Source organism: Mustela erminea, chromosome 1 (genome assembly GCF_009829155.1).
Source record: "Mustela erminea isolate mMusErm1 chromosome 1, mMusErm1.Pri, whole genome shotgun sequence".
Taxonomy (NCBI): Eukaryota; Metazoa; Chordata; class Mammalia; order Carnivora; family Mustelidae; genus Mustela; species Mustela erminea.
In genome coordinates, this window is record NC_045614.1 from 87,728,888 (window position 1) to 87,743,430 (window position 14,543).

Sequence of the window (14,543 nt, forward strand, 5' to 3'; positions counted from 1 at the left end):
TTCTCAAATTGAGAAGTTTACTTCTCAGATAGAACCCATGTTTTTGAATTTCCTGGTCAACCTGAAAAGACAACGGAGAACACTGTCAAGAATACACAATGTGAAAAGTATGTCCTGTTGTGGAAAAAATAATAAAGGAAGAGCAGTTTCGTAGGGTTCCCAGAAGGAAAGTAGCAAAGGAAAAAAGAGTTTGGAAAAGATGTTCTTGTAGTTTATTATCAACATTTAGTCAGAAATTTTTTGATAACAGACCCTCAAAAGAAAAAAATTAAGAAAATTAGTATTTAGTTATCTTACACAACAAACATTGCCTAATGTTAGGTGTTATAGTGGCAAAGAGTGGGGTTTATGTGTCCATAGAAGGCTTAGGAAAGAAGAAAACACCAGAATTATAAGAACCTTTGAGGACAACTTGTCCAGTCCTTTGTTTTTGTTGTAGACACAGAGACTCAAAGAGGTAAAGTGACATTGCCAAGATTCCATGGTTGAGAGCTAGTGGCAACAGTGTTGTTTTCACTGTTTCTCTGTTTTTTGCAACATAAAGAATCCTTGCCTTCACTGCAATTTAGGTCACAGTTGTGTCCCTTTTTTGAAACATGGAGTGCCCTTTTCCATGGGGGAATCCATTGTAAATATGGTTAGATGGAATAGAAATACTGTTCTTGAAACATTATGAGGTAAGCAGACTGTGTGGAGTGACCTTCAGATCTAATCATATTATAGATAGTGCATTTGTGTTTGAATTCAAGACATTCCTGGGATAAGAATACACTTGATATTTTAAAAACACCTTGGGCTTTTAAAAGAAATAAACCTGTTGTTAACTATTCCGCCTTTAGACCTTCCAGATTTGTACTTCATTGTTCATAAAATATCAGGACACAAAGTAGCATCTTTAAAAGATACTGATACCTGCTCAATAACACCCATTGCAAATCCTTTTTTTCATATTTTATTTTACTATTTATTAAATTACGTTAAAGAATCTTTAAGATTTAGTCTAGCTTCTTCCTTTCTACAAATGCAGAAATTCAGAGAGATTGAGATGAGTAGTCATCATGAGGGACATTCATGAATAATTCTACTTCTGAATTTAATGAAAATTTATTTTTATTACAGATGGTCAAACTACTCTTGTCTAGAGGTGCCAATATTAATGCTTTTGACAAGAAAGATAGACGGGCTATTCATTGGGCAGCATATATGGGTAAGTACATTTTGAATTTCATTTTCTGACATAATGTACTCAGGAAAATTTGTACGTTTTAGTTCCTGCATTTGGTATGACATCTGTTTTTTAGGATAGTGGGAAGTTACACCATATCTAAATTTGCTGCCCAAGTGGAACCAGCCTGGTAGTGGGAGGGGTTTGCCAGAACAAGAATGTATTGGGTCCTCTTCTCCTAAAAGCTGATTAAAAATAATTCTGTTGGGGTGCCTGGGTGGCTCAGTGGGTTCAGCCTCTGCCTTCGGCTCAGGTCATGATCTCAGGGTCTTGGGATCAAGCCCCACATTGGACTCTCTGCTCAGCAGAGAGCCAGCTTCCCCCTCTCTGCCTGCCTCTCTGACTACTTGTGATCTCTGTCAAATAAATAAATGAAATTTTAAAAAATAATAGTAATTCTTTTTACCTTTAAAGGGAGAGACACTAGACACAGGTCTGGGAGACATAATTTTTCTAAGTTGGTGTTTACTGAAAGCCCATTCTTACATCCATCCTTGTTTTTATGGGAATATTAAGGTAGAAGTTAGGAGGATGCTTTAGGAATCCTATTATTTTGGGCTACCACTGTGTTGAATAGGCATCATTGTGTTTGATTTCTACAACAGTAATTTCATAGAAGGGAACTAAGGCTTCGAGTATATAGGTTTTTCTGTAGTAACATGATATATATGTTCTTGAAAAATCTTAGGATTTGCAAAATTGCACTCTAAAACTAGCAAAGCTCATGGGAAAACAGTCTTGCGGTAGACCACCCCAAACCATGCAACATTGTGTCCAGGGCACTACCAAAAACATTAGCTGGTTCTGGAGGTAACTTGGACAGCCAGAGAGCAGGCAGATCTTGAGCTTACCTCAAGATATTTTTAAGTGCAGAAAAAGAGCAGAGTAGAAATACTGACTCGTGGGTGCCAAGACCATGCATATAGAAGTACATCTCTAAGCATGGAGGAAGTATAACCTGCCATGAACCTTGCAAGTCCTACAAGGCCAGCGTTGTACCTCTGAAAGATATGAATATAGACATTAATTTTTCAAGTTTTCCAAAGTAAAACTGAAAAAACAGCTCCTCCTTTTTGCAGCCATGGAGTCTCAGAGTTTTTTTCTCTTCCCTGACAAAGGTGTAATTCTGCTTCTGCTCTTCTGGCTCCTGTGGCTTAAGAAAAAGTGCATATGGACTGACCTGTGTAATACTGGAGTTATTCCTTGATTTACCACTCATACTGCCTGATTACAAACACATTTAGCCAGCTACCCTTCTTATAGGCATAACTTAACCTCAGTACTTCCTGGTCTTGGTTTTGTCTTTTCCTGTCTCTCATATTAAAAATAAAAGATTAAAGGAAAATTTGATGGAAGACTGTTAATTTTTAAAACTATATAAAATTGTAAAATATTATAGTGGAAGAAAATAAATGCACTCAAACCAATTATGTAGATAACCCAAGGTCCAGGAAAATCTTTTGCCTATAGTAGAAAAACAAAAAGAGCAGAATCCATATTGAATTGCAAGTCTGTCCTTTAGCATGAGTGTAAAGGAGTATCAAAAATGAAAGTTCCTGGAAGTTAACATCCTTATCAGATGTCCCTCTTTTGAAAGCCAAAAGCTGAACATTTTGGGCATCTGATGTTTCTCTCACACCAAAGATTCGTGCCTCTGGTTACATCATGGGCAACTTTCTTCTGTTACTTGGAGGTAAACATCCAGAAACAAGTCTCCTATAGCATCCTAAAGTCCCCTCCTCACAGCCTGTACATTTTTCATATTTTAAGTCTTTGGGGACTTTTCTGAATATTCTAGTGTACCTTATCCTTCTGGACAGTTTAGGAGCAGCTGATCTGCATCATTTAAAACTGTATACCTTATATTAAGGGGTTTAAACTCAAAGCAGAATGCATCAGGCCTTTTACCTCCAAAGAATTAAGACTTAACTAAACAGCTGTTTTCATGAAATTGAAGCCCAGAAGATTTTGTGGGTTGCCTCTAATTGAGCTCTCAGAATAGCTGGGTGTGTATATATCAGGAGCCCTCCTCAGATGGCTTTGTTTTCCTTGATGCATTAGGTGTTGCTTTTCAGGCCAGTAGTAGATTTAAAAAGATGTTCCCTGTTTCTTGGGTCTTATTTAATTTTTGAGCATAAACATTGAGGGATTTACAATTCTTTCCCTACCTCTTTCAGCATGGAAAAAGAGGAGTATTGACACATAGCTTCTAAAATTGTTCAGCTATCCGAAGCATTCAGGATTAAAGAGAACTAAACAAGTAAAAGTAGGGAGCAATTGACTGGTCTCATAGACCAGAAGTCCAAGTCATTGTTCTCTCTAGGTGTTATATTCAGGGAATTGGTCAATATTAGTGCAAGAGACATTAAAATTACATGTAGTCTTATACTGTATTTCTCACAGACTTCCTTATTTTCCCTGGCCCTCTGTCCCCTGGTTGAAGTTCCCCTTTTCTGTTAGGCTGTATACTTTATCCTTATGCTATTACTGAATTATCTGTTATTAGGTCAGAGCGACATCTCTTTCCCCAAAGAATTGATCATTTTCTCCTCCCTACCCCTTGTTTGCTCTGACCGTGAACCTCTGTAAGATCCTTTTTACACATTCATCTTTCCTCTCACTTTCAGTACTTCTAGCAGTATTCAGCCAAGTTCTACCTCCAGTCACCTTAAGGTGATGATTTTGACATAGAAGGTGCTGAATAAATACTGTTTACCTTGATTACCACCTCATGTTAACTCATGCACTTAAAGCAGTACATAAAAGTAATTTGGGGCAAATTAAGTAATGACTCAAGTTAAGGAACTATCAGAAGGTATTACATACTTATTAGATAGTATTTACAAGTATATGGTGCTTTTGGCTTTTAGACTTGTAGGAAAGAGAAATGACAGAGTTGATCAGGGGAAATGAGTACTGATGTGGGCCTTCAGGGATCAGTACAGTGCTTGCAAAGAGGCATCCAAGCAAAACATTCCATGCAGTAAAGGAATCTCATTAACAAAGGCACAGAGGGGGACGCCTGGGTGGCTCAGTTGGTTAAGCAGCTGCCTTCGGCTCAGGTCATGATCCCAGCGTCCTGGGATCGAGTCCCACACCGGGCTCCTTGCTCTGCAGGGAGCCTGCTTCTCCCTCTGACTCTGCCTTCCACTCTGTCTGCCTGTGCTCGCTCTCGCTCTCTCTGACAAATAAATAAAATCTTTAAAAAAAAAACAAAAACAAAAAAACAAAAAAACAAAGGCACAGAGGTAGGAAGCATTATCACTCACAGAGGAAGAAAGCAGTGTATAATCTAATCTGATAAAGACCGGGGAGATTAATAAAAGGAGCATAGTGGTTCTCCCACCTTGTGGATACCTGTCTCCCTTCCTGGCCTCCTTGTATGGTATATTGGGGCCTGGGACTAGTTCTGACTAGTGAATTAAAAGCAACATCATCTCTCGGCCAGAGCAGTAATTTAAGCATTTAATTGCTGATTTGAGATTCTACAATCTATTCTGTATTTGAATACAGAAAGTCTGTTCTCTATTTGGCACAGTGACTGGCCACATTCAAGATGATGTCAGCTGTATGAGTCTGTGTCTTTGAATGACTTAGCAGACCCCTCTTGCCAAACTACCATAGTGTTGATGAGAAATAAAATGCTAGTAATTGATTGTTAACCACAACATATATAACCCTGTCCTGATTGATATAAAGGTGAGTAGCAAACTGAAGTTCGTTAAGGACATCTGGTAGAAATAATAGGGGAAGAGAAGTTTTTAACCACATGTTCTAAAAGCTGAACGTTTTTAAGAAACAAGACACAGTCACTCCCAGGTTTTCAAGTAGAAGATTCCACTGAGGCAGAGAAAAGTAAACTAATGTGTTACACTGACATAAAATGCCAATTTCAGAACTTGAGAATGTATTAAACAATCTTGAAAACAGTAAGATCTAGACAAAAAGAGGGTTATCTAGAGAAAAGGTTGTCACTGGATAAAATAAGCAAATATGATGTTTTCAATTAGTTACCTCTGTCAACATTTATTAAAATTACCTGAGTTCTGGGGCACCTGGGTGCATCAGTGGACTTTAGTGTCTGCCTTTGGCTCAGGTCATGATCCCAGAGTTCTGGAATCAAGCCCCACATCAGGCTCTCTGCTTGGCTGGGAGCCTGCTTTTCCCTCTCCCTCTGCCTACCACTCTGTGCACTTGTGCTCTCTCTCTCTGTGTATCTCTCTCTGTCAAATAAATAAAATCTTTTAAAAAAAATTTACCCTTGATTTATTGGTGACTTATGCATTATTTAGTTAATTTGCATTTTTACTTTTTTTAAAAAAAGATATCCAGGATTATATTTCATATTTTCCTATACTCATCTCTTTTTTTTTTCCCTCTCATAAACACATTTTCAGGTCACATTGAAGTAGTGAAATTACTTGTGGCACATGGAGCTGAAGTGACATGCAAGGATAAGAAGTCTTACACACCTCTTCATGCAGCAGCCTCTAGTGGAATGATCAGCGTAGTCAAGTACCTTCTGGATCTTGGAGTTGATGTAGGTGTATAGATTGAGCAGTATAAATGAAGGAGGCAATTTATGTGTTTATGATTTCATTGCTGGCAGAAGTTATTTCAAATTTTAAGATAATTTTATAGAATAATATTTTTGTCTTTTAATTAGATATTTGTCGTCCTTTACATAATATATAGTATGTTAATATCTGATCATGTAATTAGTCAAAGTATATTAAGAGGTAAAGGATATTTCAAAGGTGAATGAATGATACAGGTTTTTCTTCTTCATCACTATCCAGGATTAATAGCTCCATTCTAGCTGATCAGACACACTTGGATTATTTTTCCTAAGTGGCTAGTTTACTGTTAGTCTTATTTGCTCAGTCTAATAATCCCTTTCATTGACTGTAGCAGTTCACATTACAGGATATTGGCAAGAGCTAGGCAGGAAAACCAGAGGCTTCTTGCCCATAAACTGTAAGTGTTCCTTACTGTATAAATATTTTTAGTTAGGAGAATTGCTCCTTTATATTTGATTCCTGCAACAATAGCTAACAATACCTAAAAATAAATATTTTTAGTTAGGAGAATTGCTGCTTTATATTTGATTCCTGCAACAATAGCTAACAATACCTGTCACTTTCACAGGCCATCCTTTAAGCACTTGACTTTTATGCCCCTCTTTGTATATTTACTCTTATTTTAGGTACGTTCTGACAGACTTGTCTGGTTCTTCAGAACAGATTAAAAAGAACAAATTAGGAGAGAGGGTTAGGCTCTGCTAGAGGGAAGACTTTAGATCAACTGCAAAAACAAACCAAAAAATGTACTAGTCTAGTTTGATAAAGAACACAAGGCAGAATTGTAGAGCTGAAGCTTTAAGGATAATATGAAGCACTTTGCCTAAAGCAAACAAGTAGGAACTGAAAATGTCAGGATTGTGAGATGTTGCAGAAATCTAAACATACTGTTAGGTAGGGTTTTGTAGATTGCAAATAGATAGAAGTTTTATTTTTCAGCAGCTCTTCTAGCTCTATTTCATCAGAGTAGCATAATGTCTTACAGTACCCTTGATCTAGATAAATGATCATCTTATTTCTGACTGCTGTTTCATGTCCATTCTGATGCAGTTTTTAAAATTTGTGTTATTGACAGTAAAATAAACATTTGTAAACTCTAGTGACAGAGAGTTCTTTGGAATAAATGATGAGACTTAGAGCTGTTTACTGACATGTGGCCTCTAATTGCGTGATTTATTAGTTTCCCAGGGCTTCCATAACAAATTACTATAAAGTGAGTGACTTAAAACAACAAATTTAATCTTTCAAAGTTCTGAAGACTCTGAGGGAGGGTCTGTTCCGTGTCTCCTACTTTTTAGTGATGAAATGTAGGTACTTTGACTAAAGTTAAGTGTTATTTTTTCACTTCAATTTCTGTTATCAGGGATTTCAGAAGAGAAAGTGTTATATATAGTTGTGATAAGTTGAGGCCAACTTCAGAGTAAGAGAGCACTTCCAAATAAGGCTCCTCTTACTTCTGATGAATTACAGGATTGGGGCATTAAGTCACTAGAAGGATTAAAAAAAATTCACTGAAGGAGCACTGGGTGGTTCATTCAGTTAAGTCTCCAGCTCTTAATTTTGGCTCAGGTCTTGATCTCAGGGTTGTGAGTTCAAGCCCCATATTGTCCCCATGCAGGGCATGGAGCCTACTTAAAAGAAAACAAAAAACAAAAAACCTCACTGACAACTATTGTATTCATAGTTTATTATACAAAAAAAGATGTGAATTAAGATCAGCCAAAGGAAGAGACACATAGGGCAGTGTCCAGAAGTACTCTAAACAGAAAGCATTCATTCTTTCCCCAGGGAGTTAGGACTCCTTACTCCCCTAGCATCAGCGTGTGAAAGTATACACATAGTATTGCCAAACTGGAAAGCTCATCTGAGCTTTGTTTTCAGAGTTTTTATTGGGGTTCCTTTACATTTTTATTTAAAAAATTTTTTTTTTTAATTTTATTTATTTGAGAAAGTGAACAAGAGAGAGAGAACACATGAGCAGGGGCAGAGGGAGAAGGAGAAGCAGACTCCCCACTGAGCAGGGAGCCTGTTATGGGTCTCAGTCCCAGGAACCTGGGATCATGGTCTGAGCCAAGGAAAGATGCTTAACTAACTGAACCACCCAGCCGCCCTATAGGTATGATTGATTGACCACTTGCCCCCATGGTTGATTTCAGTTTCCAAGTCCATTGATAACTGAGGGCTCCAAATCCTGCATCCTAAATCACATGGTTGGTTTAGGTGGCATTGGCGTATCCTACCCTCAGAACATTGACTATGGCCAGTCCTACTCTGAGATCCAGTGTAGCCAGCTCCCACCCTAAACGAGGACACTCCTATTGGATATGCCATAGATTACCGCCCAGAAGACAAGGGTGAGGGCTAGACATCTCTTTGGGCAAAGGTCACATTTATTATGTAAGCTTTAAAGTATTCACCCATTTTATTTATTAGAAACAGAACTAAAAGAGAAACTTGGCTCAAGAATTATTTCTCAGTATGGAGAGCACATTCATTCTGGTAAAATGTTAACATGTTAAGGCTGGAAAATATCTAGAGCTCAACTTTGTTGGAAAAATGAAATAGATAGAAAAAGGTGCCACTCAGTTTTTTAAATCCTGACCTTTACTTCGTTACCAACTTCAATCTTTTGTCACTGCAAGTGTAAAGGCTGAAAATAAGCATGTTATTCAATGTCTTTCAGAATTTTTAGTTTGTGTTCATTTATCATGATTCTTAGAGTTAATTCTTATGACTGTACCTTACTTTAAAGACCTTTAAAAATATGTTGTTTTCAGGGTACCTGGGTGGCTCAGTGGTTGAAGCCTCTACGTTTGGCTCAGGTCATGATCTCGGGGTCCTGGGATCGAGTTCTGCATCAGGCTCCCTGCTCGGCTGGGAGCCTGCTTACCCCCCCACCCCGCCTGCCTCTCTGCCTACTTGTGATCTTTGTCTATCAAATAATTAAATACAATCTTTCAAAAAAAAAATGTTGTTTTCATTTTCCTAAAATTTCACTCTTGCAATCATTCAGTTTTGTCTGAAGTAGACATTGCAAGTGTAAATTATATTCCCTGAATGTGAAAAGTCTATTTGACACCAAAATGCTATTATTGTTAATGTTCATTATTTTAAAAGAACTTTAGAATTCTAAGTCTTACCTGTGTATTTACCCGTTTCTGACTCCATTAACATGCTTACAACCACAACATCTCTAAAAGAGCTCTCATTCTTGTAGTAATAAGACTACTTTAACACTGAGATTTTTTTTTCTTCCGATAGATGAATGAACCAAATGCCTATGGAAATACACCTCTTCATGTAGCCTGCTATAATGGACAAGATGTTGTAGTAAATGAACTTATAGACTGTGGTGCTAATGTAAATCAAAAGAATGAGAAAGGATTTACCCCTTTGCACTTTGCTGCTGCATCAACACATGGAGCGTTGTGTTTAGAGCTTCTAGTGGGCAATGGGGCTGACGTCAATATGAAGGTATGAAATAAAATCAGAATCCATACTGTAGTATTTAGGACTTTGCTGTTTAAAATAGTATCAGGGTGCCTGGGTGGCTCAGTGGGTTAAAGCCTCCACCTTTGGCTCAGGTCATGATCCCAGGGTCCTGGTTGGAGCCCCACATCAGGCTCTCTGTTCCACGGAGAGCCTGCTTCCTCCTCTCTCTCTGCCTCTCTGCCTACTGTGATCTCTCTCTGTCAAATAAATTAAATATTTAAAAAAAAATAAAATAGTATCAGTAACAAATACCATTCAGGAATAAAAAGGAACAAATTATTTATAGACAAGAACACAGGTGAATCTTTAAAAAGTCTTACACACACAAAAAAGTCTTACACAAGAATATACGTATTAGTCCCATTTGTATAAGGTTCTAGAAAAGATGAAATTCCACTTATATGGGGTTCTAGATTCTGTAGTTGAAAAAAAAAAAAAGATGCCTCTGTGAGGAGGGATTGATGAAAAATGGGTCTAGGAGAACTTTTTGGGGTGATGATAATATTTTGTATTTTGACAGGCTTTTTTTAATGTAAATAAACATTTAACAAAACTCATAAAGTGGTACATTTAAGGTTTGTACACTTCATTGCATGTAAATTTTCGCTTAGGAGGTAACAAACCAAAGTGATGTTGAACCCTTGTTAATGATAAGCATACCAAAGTGCTTAGAGATAATATATAGTCATATCTTCAACTTTTGAAAAACATCAAATAATTAGGTGGATGGCTGGTTGGAGAGATTGATATATGATGATGTGTGTATAGTAAAATGTTAGTGATAGAATCCAGCTGGTATATATATGGGTGTTCATGGTAATCTTTTAACTTTTGTTTCGAAGCTCTTTTCAATTTTATAAAAATTAAAAGACCACAGTGTGTTACATATAAGGAATAGTTGTGGGGTTTTTTTGTTGTTGCATTCACTTTTAGGAATGGGCATTTGAATTTTAGAAATGACGTGAAAATTCTGGAACCAAAATAAATGTACTTTCTCTGTATAATTCTGTGAAAAAGCACATGCAGCCACAGTTTTGAACACTAGTTTATAATGTGTAATCATTGTTTTGATTTTTCCAAGATGCTTTCACTGATTGTTTCTATATTTATACATCAGTTCATTCTTAGAGTATTCGCCAGTCTGTATCTTGTGTTATATAGAAAAGAAAACTACAAATAAAATTGAACTGTTTAGGATTAGTAAAAACATTTAACCTTAAAATGTGTTTTTCAGAACTTTAATTACTTAAGATTTCTGCTGCTTTTGTGGGTATCATGAGCCAGTCTTCAGATTGGTAAAGAAAGGTGTACATTTTCTTATATTTCTTCACTTTAGAGAGACCTTTAGTGACACCACTGACCCTGTCTGATAGCTACAGTAGCAGCAAATCCATCTATAATAATCATTGCTCTAAATTTTCCTCTCTCAGCTATAGGAAGAATTTATAGTCATCACACCCAAGGAAGGAATGGGCATGAGGTATTATAAAGAACTCCTGTTACGATTATGTTTAAAATGCCTTTTCTAAGAATATACATTTAAAGCTTCCAGTTCCCAGTCAAGTCACCTACTAAAGTTTTTTTAATAGTTTAAATAATTACTAAAAATTTATTGATAATAAATTTGAACTCCTTAGTTAAATTTGAAGAATTCCTGCTGTTTGGATAATCGGGGAGTAGAGCAGTATCTAAACTCCTGTGAAGGAGAGACATTTGTTACTTGTTTCCTTAAAGGCCTAGTAATATTTTTTAATGAAGATTAGATTTTAACATTTTTCAAAATATCATAACCAGTTTTTTTAGCCTCTGAGACCTGTTTATGATCAGGTGACTACAGTTAAATCATTGTTGAGTATTAAATATTAAGTATCATGGCTTACCTATATCATTAGCTGTGACACACCTTTTAGTTTCTATAGTGCTGTCTTTAAGGGGTAAAAATTAGCCTTTTTATGTATTTTATACAGTGCCATTTAGACATGAATATTTAATATAACTTGCTGGTAGATCATTTGATTCATATGTGAGTGCCTACACAGCTGACTCTAGTAGCTAAATAGATTTGAAGGGAGCAAGCCAATGATACTGGTTTAGAAATCGATTTCCTAAAAAGTTGCCTGAATCTTGCTTGGGGATGTATGACATCCCATTTATATGCAGTTGTCCAGTTTTCATATAGCCATGTTCCTTTGGAACACAGGTCATGATGTTAATGACTTCTAAGGTACCTTCCAGCTCTGAAATTATATAAAAATTATTAATAACTATGTATTTTCAACCAGTAAGAATATATATTCACTCAAGAATATATCTTCATTCCTGACACCTGTATTTCCTGTATTATCAAATCAGTGCCTATCAAATTGTTGCTTTATTAAGGAGCTAATAAGGCTTTGACATTTGCCTTACATTGTAAAAAAAAAATTGTAACCCTTGTTTTCTCCTTATCATGTCACCTCTTACTCCCTGCTTCATCTTTTTTCTTTTACGCCATTCTCCATTTTGGTGTTTCTGTCCCTGATCAAGTTGTGGATGACTAGAAATTGAATTATGAATTTAGGCTTGAAATTACTCAATTATTTGTTTATAGGTTTATTAATTGGCTGTTTCACAAAGTACTACATAGAGATAAAATGAGTGAAGTTTAAAAAACAATCCAGGTCTGGATTTTTATAACCTTTCTTACTGACTTGAGCCCTACTGCATTGATTGCATCCCTTAAATGCACATTTTTCCCACTTCACCTTATTCTTAAGAATAAATTTTGGTCAGGTAAAGTACCTCAAATAATTTGATTTAAAATTTAAACATAAAAAGTAATGTGTGTGGCTTATTTTTTGTTGCTATTTATGGTCACTTGTGAACTCAACTCTTAGAATTTTGGTGGATCTTTATTTCCTGTTTAAACTTCTAATTTGTTCTAAAATTAATTAAGGTGACTTAAAAAAAAAAATCTACCCATTGTCTCCCCAATTCAAAGAGAAATAAATGGGCTCTCCTCCATATAACATGTCTTTAAGGTGGACTTTGCAGTTGGTAATCTGAATCTTTTGGGGTTTTTTTGTTTGTTTGTTTTAGTATATTTGGAATACTTTTGTGATCAGTAAGTATGTAGTAGAAAGTAAAAGTGTTAATCCAGTGCCACCTGGATTAGCTGTGAGATCTGGTTACATTTCTTAACACCTTGGCCTGTAAGATACGGTCAATAGCATATAAGTCATAGGGCTTTCAGACACAAATGACTGATATATATATATGTAAAGTGTTGTAAAACTGCTTGGAACATAGTGCTTACTATGTATATAAATGTTAGCTATAATTATATTTCACATATCATCATTTTATGAACTTAAATTTATATTACCGTTTAGTTTTTATTTTTACTTTTTTTATGTCTGTAAGGTAAAAGATTAAAGAATCAAGATATGATAGGGAACATTTTGAAAAAACATTCCAAACTGGAATCCCATTATTAAAATGTTTTTGTGCTTTCTGTTTTGTTTTCTGGTTGAAAGAATAACTGGTACATAGATGAAAACACCCATATATCATATGGTTGGTTTACAGAAGATTAGTATATTCTGTATAGCAGGACTTTGAGGTCCAGGTAGTATATCCATTTCCAGTTGAGAAGTGAAGGCCCAAGAAGATAGACAGTTTCTCCTAATTCTTGCTCTGGTAACTGGCAGAACCAGGATTCAGCTCAGGTCTTTCTGACTCCAGAGCCTACCTTATTTGTTTGCTTGGGTTTGTTTTGGTTTGCTTTGCTTTGTTTTCCCTCTTGTGTACACACTGCTTCCAAAGGTTTGAGAATTCCTTGAGATAAATTGCCTATTGGGTAGTTTGCTTGCAAAAATTAATGTAAAATTATGGAATCAAACACATTGATAGGTAATTATGTTCGTCTAACATTCTAGTATAATGACAGAATTTCTTGAGATCTGCATTATACAGTTTTAGTGTGAACTTAGGACACTTGTTGCATTTCATTTTTAAGTATATATATACACAGAGCATAGGCTGAATATTGCTGAGGGATTAGAAATTGCAAAATAGATTCTTTCTTTGTAATGGCCACATTGTATGTTCTGATAAAGTCCTTTAGAATTTCAGAGTTTGTACATTAAATATGCACATACCCAGCCAGATGATTATTTTTTTAAGTAATTTGAGAAAAAAAGCTAACAGTATTGATTACAAATAATTGTAAACAAATTAATGTATTAAGTTTTTAAAGTGAATTATAGTGGTTGAAGTTAATTCTGACTTTCACTTTTCCTTGGTTGAGGGAGGGATTCAGCATTTCTTAGAATGAAAGATCTGTAGCAAGGTCAAATTTTGGAAAGGTGGGAAACATCCCAGTTGTACCACTACTGACTATGTGACCTTGGTTGAATCATTAATATCCTTGTGCTCCAGTTTTTCCACCTTTGTAATAGGAATGATACTAGGATTACACTACTGTGCAGAGCTTTTGGTAAACTGTAGGCATTGAGGGTTGGTTGTTTTGTTTTGTTTTGTATATTTGTGCTTTATAATATCTGTACTTTAAAAAAAAAAGTTCCTAATTCTGAACAGCTCTTTTACCTCCATAAGTTTGAGCTAAACTTAATGCTTGAATAGTAGTTTTACAAGATAAAGATGCAGGAGGATATTCAAAATAAAACTAAGGGTTACATATGACAGATATAACAATAATTTTAAATCTTTCATATTTGATTATTTCAGAGCAAGGATGGGAAAACTCCACTGCACATGACTGCCCTCCACGGTAGATTCTCCAGATCACAAACCATTATCCAGAGTGGTAAAAAGTATTTCTGTTTGTTTTTTTTCTTAAATGTAGTAAAAACATCCACAAAATGAATGGTATTGAGAAATTATTGTAGCTGTCTATATATTTTTAATATTTGATTTCAGATCTTATGAAAATCAAATAATAAAGAGTATAAAATGCCATATATATGTATCTTTCATAATTTGTTTTTCATTTATTTTTTGTTTCACCTGAATTAGAAGTACAGTTTCTCTAGCAGTTGGTATGGGCTTTTTTAAAGCATTGCTAAATAGAAAACTTTGCCTTTCCACCGCAGTTGGTATTTGTATTATACATTAACAAAATTCTGTTGCATTTATCTTTTTTCCCCTTTTGGGTATTCTGAACTATTTTTAGGACTTTACTTTCAGAACTTGTATTCTTTTGCATTTGAATTAGTACTAAGCAAGCTAAACCTTTAAATAAAAGT

The 14,543-nt window shown here is 35.6% G+C and overlaps 1 protein-coding gene across 10 annotated transcripts in view; it reads left to right on the forward strand.

Annotated features, from left to right (window-relative positions):
• The window catches only part of ANKRD28 (ankyrin repeat domain 28), a 205,317-nt gene that overhangs the window by 149,217 nt on the left and 41,557 nt on the right, over positions 1–14,543 (forward strand). For all 10 annotated transcript variants that reach the window (XM_032332459.1, XM_032332505.1, XM_032332487.1 and 7 more), the window contains 4 exons: positions 1,120–1,207; positions 5,623–5,765; positions 9,067–9,279; positions 14,026–14,104. In XM_032332459.1, the coding sequence (XP_032188350.1) occupies positions 1,120–1,207; positions 5,623–5,765; positions 9,067–9,279; positions 14,026–14,104 (523 nt within the window). The remainder of the gene's footprint in view (positions 1–1,119; positions 1,208–5,622; positions 5,766–9,066; positions 9,280–14,025; positions 14,105–14,543) is intronic.